This window comes from Notolepis coatsorum (genome assembly GCF_963971535.1).
Source record: "Notolepis coatsorum genome assembly, chromosome: 6".
Lineage (NCBI taxonomy): Eukaryota > Metazoa > Chordata > Actinopteri > Aulopiformes > Paralepididae > Notolepis > Notolepis coatsorum.
Genome location: NC_140170.1, coordinates 162,931,210 through 162,947,898, shown reverse-complemented (window position 1 = coordinate 162,947,898; position 16,689 = coordinate 162,931,210). Strand labels below are relative to the sequence as shown.

The window sequence follows — 16,689 nt, the reverse complement described above, 5'->3', positions numbered from 1 at the left end:
GTGGACAAGGAGAAGAACACCAGGGAGGAGAAGGAGAAATCTAAAAATGAGAAAGCACCAAAGGAGGAGCCGGAATATGAAGGCTACGACGTCAACAACCGTTTCCTGAACACGGAAGATACCAAGCTCAGTGCCTCCGACGACCACCACGACAGGTGGGCCTCAGACCTCTCCTCCGATTCCTTCCTCTACGGGGACGACAGTTGGGACGGTCCTGTGAAGGAGTACAAGGAATACAAATCCCACAAATACTGTGTAGCTAAGTTAAGTGATTCTCCAGGCCTCTCTGACTCCCATAGAAAAGACTCAACACCTGATCAAGATGAAATGGGCCACTTTCCAACAGGAAAAACAAAAGAGAAAGACCACAAAGAGAAGAAGGAGGAAAAGGGCATATTTGACATGGCTAAAGAGAGGAAAGACTCCCTGGAGAAACACAACAAAGATAAGAGACTCTGTGAATGCTACACACACACAAGGAACACAAGGAACATAAAGACAATGTCAGTTGACTCTAATCAGGAAAAGAAACAGGAGCCAAAGGACAAAAGGAACTTTGTCGCAGGAGATGTCGTCATGGTTGCGGACTCTAATGCCCCTCGTGGATCCTGGCTGTTGGGCAAGGTATTGCAGACCTTTCCCGACAGACATGGACTTGTGCAATCTGTGAAAGTTCAGACCAAGTATAACATTCTGGAGCGACCGATCACCAAGATCTGTCTTCTTTTGGAAGCTGACTAGATTGATACCCATTTCCTTTGGATTACATGAACTTTGAACATTACGAATTGAATACCAACGTGGACTATGTACTTGGCTACAATCATTTGCATGCATTGAATTGTTACGTTTTTGTACAGTATCAATTGGGGGCCGGCCTGTTGTAGCCAATTTAATGATTTTCTGCAGTTACTTCATTGAATGAAGGCACTGTGTTACCGTGAAGGTGTTGACCAATTAGCTGGCAGTGGGCACAGGAGGCGGGGCTCAGATGTGCTCAGGCGCAGCCTATATGTATGTGTTCACAGGTGTGCAGCGGGAGGGAATTGGGTAATTATCACAGGGAAGCCACACTGTCTTTTAACCGTGCACGTTTGTTTTGTTTTCAGTTATATTGAGTCACTTTTTGGGTTTTATTTTATAGCACTTATCCTGTGTTTAAGTTCCAGTTTAAACACAGAGTTTACTGTATGCTTATATTTGTCCACACTGCAAGTAAGAATAAAAACTCTCAAACGTACTCAAGGAGAAGACATCATTTTATTATCAACAAGTACCACGCGTTGGAAAGAGCTTCACCCAGTATTCCCTCACTGGCATCTTTTCTTGTTAGGTTGCCCTTACACAAGCTAATACTATATCATCCAAGCTAATACCATATCATCCAAGCTAATACTATATCATCCAAGCTAATACCATATCATCCAAGCTAATACCATATCATCCAAGGTAATATTATATCATCCAAGCTAATACCATATCATCCAAACGTCCCGGGTTCAAATCCGGCCCTTGACCTTTGTTGCATGCCATCTCTCTCTCTCTCTCTCTCTCTCTCTCTCTCTCTCTCTCTCTCTCTCTCTCTCTCTCTCTCTATCTCTCTCTCTCTCTCTCTCTCTCTCTCTCTCTCTCTCTCTCTCTCTCTCTCTCTTTCACCCATGGTTCCTGTCACTCTATATGCCTACTGTAGAAGGTAGTACTACTGCAGTTTCTATGCAAATTTGTATATTACTAGTACTACATCTTATGCACTGTGCCGCCTAGACTCATTACATCAACACTGTGATTATTGTATTGTAAATTAGGGCTATCTTATTTTATTGATTTATTGTACTGTAAATGAGAATACTTTAGATGCAAACTATTTTATTGCACTGCATTATTGCACTATTTTACTCTGTCTATTCTATTTTACTCTTTTATAACTGTCTATTTAAAAATGGCCATATGATCAAACCGTAAACAAAGAGGCCTATTAAGGATGTTAGATATCATCCTAATATGAAAAACGACGTTATTTAATGCTCTATGCCTTACCTTGACCTTGTCTATTTTGTTACCTATTTTAATTTATTTATTTACTTATTTTATGTCTGCACTTTATGCATTGCATTTTGTGCACATTTTATACCTGTCTTCTCTTTTTCTCTTTTTTTTGTTGTTGCTGTGAAGCACTTTGAGCTGCAATTCTTGTATGAACTATATAAATAAAGTTTATTATTATTATTATTATTATTATTATTATTATTATTATTATTATTATTATTATTATTATTATTATTATTATTATTATTATTATTATTATTATTATTATTATTATTATTATTATTATTATTATTATTATTATTATTATTACTGTTTCTACTGTAGTAGAAATATCTCCTGGCAATGTCTACATGTGCTATACATAATGTATTCACCGCTCCTATGCCAGAGAACTGGATGCATGTGAAGATGACAGCCAAGGTGAGGAGTTGCCAGCGGACGCTCTTGTCTCTGAGGAGCTCCAGCAGGCTTGTGGACTGTACCCCCTTGAATGCCGCCTGCTCCGCCTCCATCTCCTCCATCTCCAACTTGTAATCACCCTCTCCCCATAGACTCTCCAGGGCTGGGACAATGGAGAGAGAGAGAGAGAGAGAGAGAGAGAGAGAGAGAGAGAGAGAGAGAGAGAGAGAGAGAGAGAGAGAGAGAGAGAGAGAGAGAGAGAGAGAGAGAGAGAGAGAGAGAGAGAGAGAGAGAGAGAGAGAGAGAGAGAGAGAGAGAGAGAGAGAGAGAGAGAGAAGCACATTGAAAAACCTCTATCAGCACTTTGTGAGGCACTACTATCTGATATCTGGTTGGTATTGTTAACACATAATATAGTAATATAGTGGTATTGGATATGTTTTTATTTCTCAAAAAAGTTAAATTTTCAGATAGGGGGTTTTGCTCTTTTCAGCCATCGAGGAGAGAGGGGGGAGGGGGAAAGGGACATCTTAGCAACTTGGACTTTGAATGTACAAAACAACAGAACACTAGTCTTGTGTTGGACCAATATGGTACAGGACTGTTGCTTCACATTCCCACATAACATGGGATACGACAAGTTGACGTCACACAGCCAGACACGATACAATAGACCGCAAACACTTCCGGTATTCTGAAATCATGGGAGAGAGAGCGGGGGAGAAAATGAATGAACGTGGATGAGAGCCTTGACATTAACCCTTTCACTACCACACTACCAAAGTGTTAACCCTTTAACTACCACGCTACAGAAGGTTAACCCTTTCACTACCACACTACAGACGGTTAATGAGCTCAATGTAACGCGGAAGTGCAATGGTCTATACTGTCACCTTTAGCATGGTTCTATCGATGTCAAACTCTCCATAGTTCTCTCTGACCAAGCCTGCCTGCTCTCAGTCCTTATCAGTGTTTATGTTAACAAGCTGCCGAACGACCTCGAAGCCACACACCCTGCTTGCTACCGTGGAGACACAGAACTGGCTGCCGGCTACTTTTAAGATCTATAGATCCGTCTGAGTAAATGCTGTCACCCACCGATATATATACATTATATACACCTTGAAAAACATAGAACTTTCTTCAATACCAACCTCCTTTACATGCCTCTGCATCGCCTTTCTCTATCAACGAGTATCTGGGAGCCTCTGGAAAGAAGGGCAGAGTAAGCATCTGAACTAGGGAGAAACATGCCGTCACCCCCAGGAGGATGTTCCAGCACTCCTGCCGACCAAAGATCTCACTGAAACGACCAAAGGAAGTGCTTGTTATGAAAGTCATGACATGGCACTTTTCTTTGCATCTATGACTGTCCTTGTTTTTTAGTTTTTTAACCAGGGAGGTGAGAGAAAAGGTCTCCTCGAAAGGTAACAGGGAATGGGGACACATTTTTTTTAAATAAAAATAGAAAAGAGACAGACAATACATACATTACAGAGGTAAGGGAAATCATTTAAATACACATCGAACAAACAACCAAATAAAATTACAAATGGGCATACATGAAGCAGAACAGTCAAAGTACAGGCTGGGTGACAGTTGCAGGTGTGTGTAAACAACTCCTTAGAGTCCGTAACATTTTTCCATTTGTCCATTTTCAAAGTCTTTTGTGTCTAGTTCTAACTGCTGGGAGCAGCAAATTGGAAGTGGAGTGTTAACACGGGGAACATCTAGTGAGCAGCTCTGGTGTTATAGGGAGTAGATCACAATTTTAACAAGTGTATCAAATAAGGAGAGGTCAGACCAAGGAAGGTCATTGAGAGTGTAACAATGGCCAATTTATAGATGTGTACAAGTCACAGCGATGTGTTGAAAAGGGGGCATTTGGAGCAAACCTGATTGCTGAGTGATACGAAACGTGTCACTCAGCAATTGTTATTTTGTACATGACCATCTAGATGCGAACGCTATAGCAAAGTAAACAGTATCTAAACAGTCCCTAGTTTTCCATCGTTTTCTTTGGGAAATATAACAATGAATGAATACCTCAGGCCAAATAACTGTCCAAACAGTTTGCCGATGGAGATGAACGTTGCTTGCGTCAGTGTTATCAGGCCTCTCAGGTTCTTCGGTGAGCTTTCCCCCAGGTACAGCGCATGGATGTTTCCGCCTAAGCCTGAAGGTCACATGACTCTACAATTCAGTTTTCATGAAGGATTTAAGAAGATAAGATAAGATATTCATTTATTGATCCCCTTGGGGAAATTCAGGCATCATAGCAGCATGGGGGGAGGGGGGGCACAGGTATGGGCAGGGTAATAGTAGAAGACATAAATATAGGCAATACGATTATAGTACAGTAAGAATAAGTAGTGTAAACAATATAATTAACTCTGAATATAAGCATATTCAGAGCATATTACAGACACAACATTGGAGTTTGAAACAAATGCATCTTTGAGGGGGCGACAGTCGCTCAGGAGGTAAAGCAGTCGTCTGGTAATCCGTAGGTTACCGGTTCGATTTCTAAATGAGCTTCGCAGAGCATCAAATATATTGTACAGAGGGTGGCCTTCAAAAGATAGAATAGCGTTCAATTTAGTCCTAGTTCGCTTGTGTATGGGTATCTATTATGTAGACACAGTGTATGGGTATCTATTATGTAGACACAGTGTATGGGTATCTATTATGTAGACACAGTGTATGGGTATCTATTATGTATTGTAGACAGTGTATGGGTATCTATTATAGAATAGAATAGAATAGAATAGAATAGAAATACTTTTATTATCCCGAGGGAAATTTGAACACTGCAAATCGCTCACATTAAACATTTAGACAGAACAAGTCACGAATAAGAATAACAAAACAAATAGCCTAAGAATAAGAATAGAATAAAATATACAGTAAATAAATACAGTAAAAAAATATACTGAAGTCTACAGTAGGTGTAATATTGCACAGTGTTGTTTCAAAAGTAAGAGTCCAGGAAGATGGTAACTGTCACTCTGTGCTCAGTGATGCAGTGAGGCACAGTGATGCATTGTAAAGTCTGATGGCTGTCGGACACAGTGTATGGGTATCTATTATGTAGACACAGTGTATGGGTATCTATTATGTATTGTAGACACAGTGTATGGGTATCTATTATGTATTGTAGACACAGTGTATGGGTATCTATTATGTATTGTAGACACAGTGTATGGGTATCTATTATGTAGACACAGTGTATGGGTATCTATTATGTAGACACAGTGTATGGGTATCTATTATGTAGACACAGTGTATGGGTATCTATTATGTAGACACAGTGTATGGGTATCTATTATAATGACTGTAGGATGAAAGTCTCTGAGGTCACAAAGATGAACATAGTTAGGCTTTCTGACCTCGCCAGAAAGATTAGTCGGCATCGAGTAATCTTCTCTGGCCCCCTGCCTGTAAACCGGCATGATGATGAGTTCATGAGTAGGACAGCTTCTCTACACCGATGGCTGGAAAAATACTGTAAAGAACAGGGCTTAGGGTTCGTGGATAACTGGTCCTCTTTCTGGGGGCGCCCTGTCTTGCTGAGAAAGGACGGCGTGCATCCTAACATGCTAGGCGCCTCTCTCTTATCTAGCAATATAGACAAGATTATAGCTTCGGGCTGACAGCCACCCCACAAGCATGCCAGGGTGCAGGCTCTTAGCGAGCCTGCTAGTCATGCTAAACCGATGGAGCCTGCCAATCCCTATACCTTTCCTAAGCATGCTGGGTCCCTCCTCCACCAGGCTCCCCACTCCTCTCTTTCTATCTCTACCCTTAAACCGGTATATCCAATCAAAACTAGAATATCTCGTTACGCTCCGCTTTACCCAGCTCGTCCTTGTGCGATAAACCATGCCAACTTAATTGCGATTAAACCTACCCACATGGCTGAAAATCGCGCTGTTAAATATACAGAGTGCGTGAAGGTTGGCCTTATCAACATTCGCTCTCTGCCAACCAAAGCTCTTTTGGTAAATGAACTGATAACAGACCATAGTCTCGACTTATTGGGCCTCACTGAGACATGGCTTAAACCTAATGACTTTCTGCCCTTAAACGAGGCTTCACCCCCTAATTTTAGTAGCTCCCATATCGCACGCACCTCCAAGAAAGGAGGCGGAGTTGCTCTAATTTACGACTCTAAGCACAACTTTACATCCGACGCAAACTGTAAGTTTTCCTCGTTTGAGGTGCTCCTGTTGCGTCCCTCTCCCCCCAACAGAAAGTGTGGCGGTCTGATTCCTACCTCCACTGCATCCTTTGTAATGGCTGTCCTTTACCGCCCCCCAGGCCCTTACACCCTCTTCCTAGATGAGTTTTCCACTTTCATCTCTGAGCTTGTTACTCGCTCAGATAACATTTAAATTGTTGGTGATTTTAACATTCATTCCAACAAAACTCTAGATCCCCTAAATAAGGCTTTTACCGACATCATTGACTCTGTCGGTCTCATTCAAATCGTTGACCAACCCACTCACAGTGGTGGGAACACCCTTGACCTAGTCCTAGCCCGCGGTCTCACTGTGTCAAATTTGACAGTTTCCCCCTATGTTCCTGCTCTCTCAGACCACTACCTCATCAAATTTCAAATTGATCTGACGGTTTCTCGCCCAGACAGTGTAGAATCCTACATGAGCCGCCGTATTAACGCCTCAACTGTCCCAACTCTAGTTAACTGCCTACCAGACACCCTCTCTCCCTTCCTCTCTTACTCTGGCCCCCTTGATCTCTTTACAGACAAGCTTAACGCCGCCCTTCGTAGCACGCTCGACATTGTCGCTCCCCTTAAGCCTAAAATTAAACGTGCTCCGCAAAAACAAACTCCCTGGTTTACGGAGGAAACACGCTCCTTTAAAAAGGCTTGTCGCAAACTTGAACATAAATGGTGTTCGACCAAACTCGAAGTATTCCGCCTTGCCTGGAATGATAGTTTACGTAACTACAAAAAGGCACTCTCACTTGCCAAAACCTCATATTTTTCCTGGCTCATAAATGAAAACAAAAACAACTCAAAGTTTCTGTTTGACACAGTTGCAAAACTTACTCAGAAACAACCAAGTGCCCTAAACCATGCGTTCTCAGCTAACGAATTCATTAAATTCTTTACCAAGAAAATTGACCTCATTAGAGATGAAATTGTTGCCTTACTCAACAATCACAGTCCCTCCCAACCTCTGATGGGCCTTCCCCCTGTTTTTGAATCCAGCCATTTGCTATGCTGCCTTGAAAACATCTCACTTAGTGCCCTCTCTAAATTGGTTGGCACGGCTAAACCCTCAACCTGTCTGTTTGACCCTCTTCCAGCAACTCTCATCAAAAAACTCTTCCCAACTCTAGGCCCTGCCCTACTCAATATCTTCAACACCTCCTTGTCTACTGGCGTGGTGCCCCTGGCCTTTAAATCAGCCGTCATTAAACCACTACTTAAAAAACCGAACCTCGACCCTCTAATCTTGAAAAATTACAGACCCATCTCCAATCTTCCATTCCTATCCAAAGTGTTAGAACGGATAGTCTCAACGCAACTTACTGACCACTTATCAAACAATAATCTTAATGAATCTTTTCAATCTGGCTTTAGAGCCTTACACTCCACCGTCAAAAATTGGATGTCTACTCCTTAATGCAGATAAAACTGAGATGTTAGTTGTTGGCCCCCGAAACCACAGAGGCCTGTTTCAGGACATCTCCCTCAACTTTGATACTTGTCATGTATCCCAGAGCTCCACCATAAAAAACCTCAGAGTAATTTTTTATTCCTCCCTCTCATTTAATGCACATATAAAAAATTTCACCAAAATTGCCTTCTTCCATCTTCGTAATATCGCAAATATTCGCCTCATTTTAACTCTGGCTGATGCTGAAACCCTGATTCATGCTTTTGTCTCATCACGTCTGGACTACTGTAATGCACTTTTTTCAGGCCTACCTAATTCAAGCATCAAAAATCTTCAACCCGTGCAAAATGCGGCTGCACGGATACTAACTAGAACTAGAAAATTTGATCACATCACACCAGTTTTGTCCGCCCTACACTGGCTTCCTATTCAAGCCCGATCTGACTTTAAAGTGCTACTTCTCACCTACAAAATGTTTAATGGGCTTGCACCGCTCTATCTATCCGATCTCATCTCCTGATACTCGCCCGCTCGTGCTCTGTGCTCACAAAATGCGGGGCTTCTATCGATTCCTAGGGTTAAAAAGAAATCCGCCGGCCACAGATCCTTTGTCTACCGCGCTCCCTACCTGTGGAACAAACTACCTGCCGTCGTCAGGGGCGCCTGCTCTGTCGAAGCTTTTAAATCCCTGCTTAAGACCCATCTTTTCTCTCTCTCCTTCAACCTACCCTGATCTCACTTGGTCGGGGACTGACCTTTAGATTAATCTGTCTAGTTTAGTTAGGATGTCTATTTTCTCCCATCTCTGCTTTTCCGCAGCACTACAAACATGGGAACTCTCTAACCTCTGCCCCCCCCCCCCCCCCCCCCCCCCACCTCCCCCCCATCTCTCTGAGTGCCTGCTGTCCAAGGTGATGGATGTCTCGGGGTCTTGGCCAAGATTGCAGAGACTGCTCTACGTGCACCACCGAGGCCACGGATCAGCTCCTTACAGTCTTCTGTCTGTCAACGTGGTTTCATTGCTGGGTTAAGTACTTCTATTCTATTCACATAATATGCTTACTTCATATATCTACTCTATTCACACATATGCTTACCACTTGTATCTATTGCTATGTCCGCCCACTACAATCACGCGAGCTGTCTAACGCCTGTCCCGTCTCCCTGTCTCCCTGTGAGTTGCTGTCCCGGAGTGTTGACCGGAGTGTCAGACGTCCCGCGATGAAGGCCGGGAGGATGCGACCCTCTCTGCGTGCCCTCCTGTCTCCGGCGGTCTCGTAGTGGTGACCGGAGTGCTGGACGTCCCGCGATGATGTCGGGGAGGTTGCGACCCTCTCTGCGCCGCCCTCCATCTCCCTGTCTCCGGCTGTCTCGGAGCGATGACCAGAGTGTTGAACGTCCCGTGATTAAGACGGGGAGGACGCGACCCTCTTTGCGTCGCCCCTGTGCCTCAAATAGATTCGCTATCAGCTCTATCTTTAATCTTTCAAAATGTTCAGTTGCTATCGCTATCAGCTCTATCTTTAATTTTTCAAAATGTTCAGTTGCTATTGCATGCACTCATCTGTGTTTCACTACACACATGAGTGCATGCTTACCAACTGTTAGTCTGCAACACTACTATCACCGACATCTAAGAAGGGAGATCCCCCCTTGAATGGCCCTTCTAAGGTTTCTCTCCTCCACACTGCCTGTGGAGCATTTTTTCCCTATTGTTAGGTTTTAGTGAGTTTTTCCTTACCTTCGCGTGGGGTATGTCTGGGAGTGCTTGCATTCATTCATTTATTTGCATTTCTTTTAAATTTGTTGGACCTTATGGTGTTCTTGTTTTGTTCTTGACTTATTGTTATTTTTCTTCTTGACTTGTTTAAAGAAGATGTGTCCGGCCCATGGGGACATTAACGTGTGTTGTCAGGCCTTACAAATACATTTGATTTGATTTGATTTATGTAGACACATTGTATGGGTATCTATTATGTAGACACATTGTATGGGTATCTCTTACCTGCCGAAACGCCGTATAGGAACCGGGACACAAGGATCATTTCAAAAGAGTTGGCCCATTTACTTAACACCACGATCACTGCTGCAGTAATGCTGACGAAGTTGTTCCCGATCATCGCTCTCTTTCTAGATTTGGAAGAGATGTCCATCCATCCAGCCACATTACATCCATCCATCCATCCATCCATCCATCCATCCAGCCGCCAAAGCATACATACAGTACATCCATCCATTTATCCATCCATCCACCCATGCATCCATCCATCCATCCATCCATCCATCCATCCATCCATCCATCCATCCATCCACCCACCCATCCAGGCACCAATACATACATACATACAGTACATCCATCCATCCACCCACCCATCCAGCCACCAATACGTACGTACATCCATCCATCCATCCATCCATCCATCCATCCATCCATCCATCCATCCATCCATCCATCCATCCATCCATCCATCCATCCATCCATCCATCCATCCATCCATCCATCCATCCATCCATCCATCCATCAATGTCTTATGGATAAATGTGAAATCGTGAAGCCAACCCACTGTACAAAGAGTGTCTCACTCACCTTCCAAATGTCCCAGCTATAAATCTGGTGCTGCTAGCACCGCAGAGGCCACCGACGGAATAGATAGAGACAATGGCTGACCAGACGAGTGTGACTGTTTGTGGGGCGAGGGGCTCCCCATATCTCTCATACCAACTGCTGTTGATGAAGCTCTGTATGTACTGCAGAACAGTGGACAGAAGAAAGGGGACCACGTCCCCAATACTATGTTACTTACGATACTATATCTTACTTACTGTACCCCGTTCAGTGAATAAAACAAACAATACTATATCTTACTTACTGTACCCCATTCACTGAATAAAACAAACAATACACTGACCCCATTCACTGAATAAAACAAGCAATACTATATCTTACTTAGTTACTGTACCCCGTTCACTGAATGAAAACAATACTATATATTACTGACCCCATTCACTGAATAAAACAAACAATACTATATCTTACTGACCCTGTTCATTAAATAAAACAAACAATACTATATCTTACTCACCATGTTCACTGAATAAAACAAACAATACTATATCTTACTGGCCCTGTTCATTGAATAAAACAAACAATACTACTGTATATCTTACTGACCCTGTTCACTGAATAAAACAAACAATACTATATCTTACTTACTGTACTCAATTCACTGAATAAAACAAACAATACTATATCTTACTGACCCTGTTCACTGAATAAAACAAACAATACTATATCTTACTGACCCTGTTCACTGAATAAAACAAACAATACTATATCATATTGACCCTGTTCACTGAATAAAACAAACAATACTATATCATATTGACTCTGTTCACTGAATAAAACAAACAATACTATATCTTACTGACCCCATTCACTGAATAGAACAAACAATACTATATCTTACTGACCCTGTTCACTGAATAAAACAAACACTACTATATCTTATTGACCCTGTTCACTGAATAAAACAAACAATACTATATCTTACTGACCCTGTTCACTGAATAAAACAAACAATACTATATCTAATTGACCCTGTTCACTGAATAAAACAAACAATACTATATCTTATTGACTCTGTTCACTGAATAAAACAAACAATACTATATCTTACTGACCCCATTCACTGAATAGAACAAACAATACTATATCTTATTGACTCTGTTCACTGAATAAAACAAACAATACTATATCTTATTGACTCTGTTCACTGAATAAAACAAACAATACTATATCTTACTGACCCCATTCACTGAATAGAACAAACAATACTATATCTTACTGACCCCATTCACTGAATAAAACAAACAATACTATATCATATTGACTATGTTCACTGAATAAAACAAACAATACTATATCTTATTGACCCTGATCACTGAATAAAATAAACAATACTATATCATATTGACCCTGTTCACTGAATAAAACAAACAATACTATATCTTATTGACTCTGTTCACTGAATAAAACAAACAATACTATATCTTACTGACCCCATTCACTGAATAAAACAAACAATACTATATCTTACTGACCCCATTCACTGAATAGAACAAACAATACTATATCTTACTAACCCTGTTCACTGAATAAAACAAACATCTGCTACTACAGCTCATTGGGTAGATCATGACACTAACGCTTCCAGGATGAACCCTTCAGTTCCCACTGGTGGGCCAAACCAACCCTGTTAGAAATGTACGTGCTCATGGTACCGTAGGCTGCTTTGGATAAAAGTATCATCCAAATGGAATGTTCCTCTTCACACAGCACATAGTTCACAACACCCACAGACACTATACAGTTTAATCCTCGTATTAACTCCAGAGTCCCACTTATGGTGTTTGTCTGTTTTTTATTATAAAACACCATGCACCATGTCATATCCTGTAGTACTGTATTGTACCCTATAGTACTATGTAATACCCTGCAACATGTAGTACCATGACTGTAAATTTTACCTAAATTGTACCTCATCCCATTTCTGCTCTGCACTATATAGTATTGTATATTAGTACATTGCATAGTATATTGTATATTGTATGGTAACTCAGTTACTTCTATTCTGCATCGAACATTGTACATATGTCTATACTGAACACTGTGACCTCTATTTTTACTTCTATTTTACATGCTATACTATTTTATTTCATACTTATCTTGTCTAACACAGTCTCTGAACTTGAAACTTGAAACTTGATGAACTGTAGTACCATTCAATACCCTGTAGTATCATGCAGTTCTCCATACTACCATATACTGTAGTACTAAATGGTAAATGGTGCATTTATATTACCGTACTATATATATTACTCTGTAATATAGTAGAATGTAGTACCCTGTAGTACCATGTAGTACCATGTAGTACCCTGTAGTACCCTGTGGTACCATGTAGTATCCTGTAGTACCATGTAGTACCCTGTAGTACCCTGTGGTACCATGTAGTACCCTGTGGTACCATGTAGTATCATGTAGTACCCTGAAGCTTTATTATACCCATTCATTTGATATTTGGTCAGACCGGAAACACAACAGATGGACAAAGTCTGAAAAAAAAAACTTGAAATGAAATCAAAGTGGTGATAATTAATGTGTTATGTTCAGATGCCTAGTGTGGAGGAATGCATGAAGCCTCCGTGCTTCAGATGAAACAAACCATCTGGTCCCATGGTGGAGGAACGCTGTGCACTGGCCAAGGGAGAACACAACACTAGGGTTAAAGTGGTAATCCATTAAAGCCTGCATTTTGTTTACTTTGGCAACATCTATTGGTGATAAGTAATCATGTGTTGACTTTCTCTCCATCTTCAAAATTCGTAGTCTTCTATTAATAAAGAAAATTCGCTGCTGGTGACATTATGACACACCGCCGGATGATTTTCCCGGGAATGTCCTACAAAACATCAGTGTTTAGAACAACCAAGAGCATAATACTATGGTCAAGCAAACTTATCTGGAGCCAGAGAGATATGGTTGATGCGGAGAATAGAGGGAAGCGATTAGTCCAGCGATATGCATGGAATATGAATATGCAGGAAATAGAGGAAGAGCTTTGGCACGTCTTAAAAATGTAAAAGGCGCAGACATACTGTTCCTTCAAGAAACTCACCTGAGAAAGCGAGATCATGGCCCTTTACATAAAGGCTGGGTGGGACACATTTTTCCTTCCCGCTTCCACTTTAGGGGCAGTGATCTCGATAAATAATAATACCCCCAATCTTATTCTGATAGCCAGGGAAGATAATGAGATGGTAGTGAGGAAGTTGAATGTTCCATTTATTTTGGTCATTGTATATGCTTCTAATTTCGATGATGACAAGTTTTCTCAAATGATTCACAATTATTCCCTTTCTCTAATATTGAGGGTTATCATTATTGTTACAAAGGGTCAGATTAAACCGAATATATGTATTTATTGATTGATATATATTGCATAGGATTTGTATATCGTCTGATATCCCTTGTGTATTCTTTGTACATATACACGGAATATCCCTTTAACCTAGTACAGACCATAATATTTCGTTCTCCTATTGGAAGCGATCCCCTAGGCGCCAACGGCCATACCCCCAATGCCGAGTTCAAAGCCACCGTCAAGACATGTCTGTACATCAGTGGAGGTTTCTCTATGACAACACGTGAAACACAAATTCACTCATAATTCATAATTATTATTAATTTACATATAGCTATATAAAAAAAAAAAAAAAAAAAAACTATATATATATATATTTTTTTTTTAATTATTATTATTATTATTTTTTTATTATAAATGTTTTCCTCTGTAAAAGAAATGCCAGTGAATTATTTTTTCTTCAAAAATGGCCAAAATTGACAGCTCTGAGCAGGCCTGCACTGCAGTATTGCCTGCAGTAATTATTCGTGAAGAAAACTTCACAGGTGTGACCCATTGTTAAATAAATAATAAATAACAGCGAATCAAAATAGGCTATTAACTTCATCTAAGCACGGTCTGTGCAGTTAAACTCTTGCCATTGAATGGAGGATTGATTGATTGACAGCCCTTGACATCCAATACACGGATGTTGAATATGATTGGCAGCCTTGCAAATCCAATCAGAGATTGCTGCATTGCAAAGTCAAAATGGGTCCAGCTGCATGTGTGGAGGATAGGTTTAGCTCAGGCCAATCTCAAGTTTCTTTATTAGTTGTCATACAGAAGTACAGAATACTTTTATACAAAATGTAACATAAATAAGCATTTTGTATAAAAGTATTCTGTACTTCTGTATGACAACTAATAAAGAAACTTGAGAAACTTGAGATTGGCCCGAGCTAAACCTATCCTCCACACATGCAGCTGGACCACACATGCAGCTGGACCCATTTTGACTATGTGAAAATTGAGACTATGAGAAAGTTGTTGTTTAGTAGTTAGTAAGCTGTACAGCTATAACAAGTCAAGTCAGGCTAAATTAAACTTTGCGCCAACATTAGGACCGAAGTATAAACCAGCAACTGAGCAACATGCAGAAGTGGATTTATGCATCTGGATCAGAAAAAACGTTGTGGATGAAAAAGTAAGTAGGCTACAGTGCTTGTATGCTAACAGTAGCTAGCCAGCTTAGCCTACATCACAATGATGATCACCAAGCTAACTTACTGTACACACTGTAGGGCTGGGCAATTAATCGAAACAGACTCGCGATATCGATTCATAGACCTATGCAATCTCATTTCTAAGTTATGACTATTTTCTTTTATTAGTTTTTTTTTTTTTTTTTTTTTTACTTTTTAAATTATTTTATCTGGGTTGAACATGATTTGTGGAACTCCCTCTGGTGTTGTGGTCGTGGTATTCACTGACCTTTGGGAAGTATTTCGACATGCACATGGGTATCTTGGTGGTGTAGTGTATCTTGTAGACCAGGCCCATTGCAAGTTGCTGTGTCTACTCTAAGCCATCCTAGGTTGTCAAAGTGGACAGGGGTGAGGTGGGTTTTAGGAGTAAGGTCAAGCAGTAGTCTGACCAGTTTGTTTTGTGATGTTTGTAATCTTGTTTTTAGTGCCTTTGAGGTGCTTTGGTACCATGAGGTGCAAGCATAGTCGTAGTACCCTTGAATGAGTGCTCCTGTTAGAGTCTTCAAGGTATTCTTGTTTACCAGAGAGGAGATCCGGTACAGGAATCTAGTTCGTTGGTTGACTTAGTTTTATTACATTGGATCCCATTTTGTCACAGGAAAGATTTGCCTCTATAGGATGGAACCCAGGTAGGTAATTTCATCTTTCCTTTTAAGATAAGATAAGATAAGATATTCCTTTATTGATCCCCTTGGGGGAAATTCAGGCATCATAGCAGCATGGGGGAAGGGGGGGGGTACAGGTAGTGAAAACAACACAAGCAGTGTAAACAAAATAGGTCAATATAATTTACTATCTAACTAACTGAAATATACATTATTCATTATTCACAGTATCACAGTATCCACATAAGGTGCAGTATGCATAAGGTAGTGTTATTGTCCTACTTGGGTTCCTATTAGTTCTAGGTCGATGTCTGGCAGCAGTCGCTGCCCACTGTTGTGGAGCCTGATGGCCACTGGTATGAAGGACTGTCCGAGGCGGTTAGTTGAGTGTCGGGGGGGTATGAGTCTGTGGCTTCCTTGTCACCTTCACCTAATATGTTTTGATCTGGTCAGGTGCGCTGTCACCTAAAATGTTTTGATCTGATCAGGTGCGCTGTCACCTAATATGTTTTGATCTGGTCAGGTGCGCTGTCACCTAATATGATTTCATCTGGTCAGGTGCGCTGTCACCTAATATGATTTCATCTGGTCAGGTGCGCTGTCACCTAATATGTTTTCATCTGGTCAGGTCCGCTGTCACCTAATGTTAATATGTTTTCATCTGTGTCCACTGACCACTGACACACAGTGGGGGATGTTTTAAAAATATTATTTAATATATAATATAATATAATAATTTGTGCTTCACCTAAAAATTTGGTCAGCAGCCTCCACTGCTGTACATGCCCGGCTTTGCCCAGGAATACGAGACAGGAATAAGGTT

At 40.9% G+C, this 16,689-nt stretch overlaps 1 protein-coding gene across 1 annotated transcript in view; it reads right to left on the bottom strand.

The window, feature by feature from the left end:
* slc2a9l1 (solute carrier family 2 member 9, like 1) overlaps positions 1 to 16,689 on the bottom strand; it is a gene marked incomplete at both ends in the record, with an annotated part of 71,847 nt that overhangs the window by 44,106 nt on the left and 11,052 nt on the right. Inside the window, 5 exons of the mRNA XM_084315797.1 lie at positions 2,421 to 2,608; positions 3,600 to 3,748; positions 4,492 to 4,621; positions 10,099 to 10,223; positions 10,681 to 10,841. Of these exons, the coding sequence (XP_084171923.1) occupies positions 2,421 to 2,608; positions 3,600 to 3,748; positions 4,492 to 4,621; positions 10,099 to 10,223; positions 10,681 to 10,841 (753 nt within the window). The remainder of the gene's footprint in view (positions 1 to 2,420; positions 2,609 to 3,599; positions 3,749 to 4,491; positions 4,622 to 10,098; positions 10,224 to 10,680; positions 10,842 to 16,689) is intronic.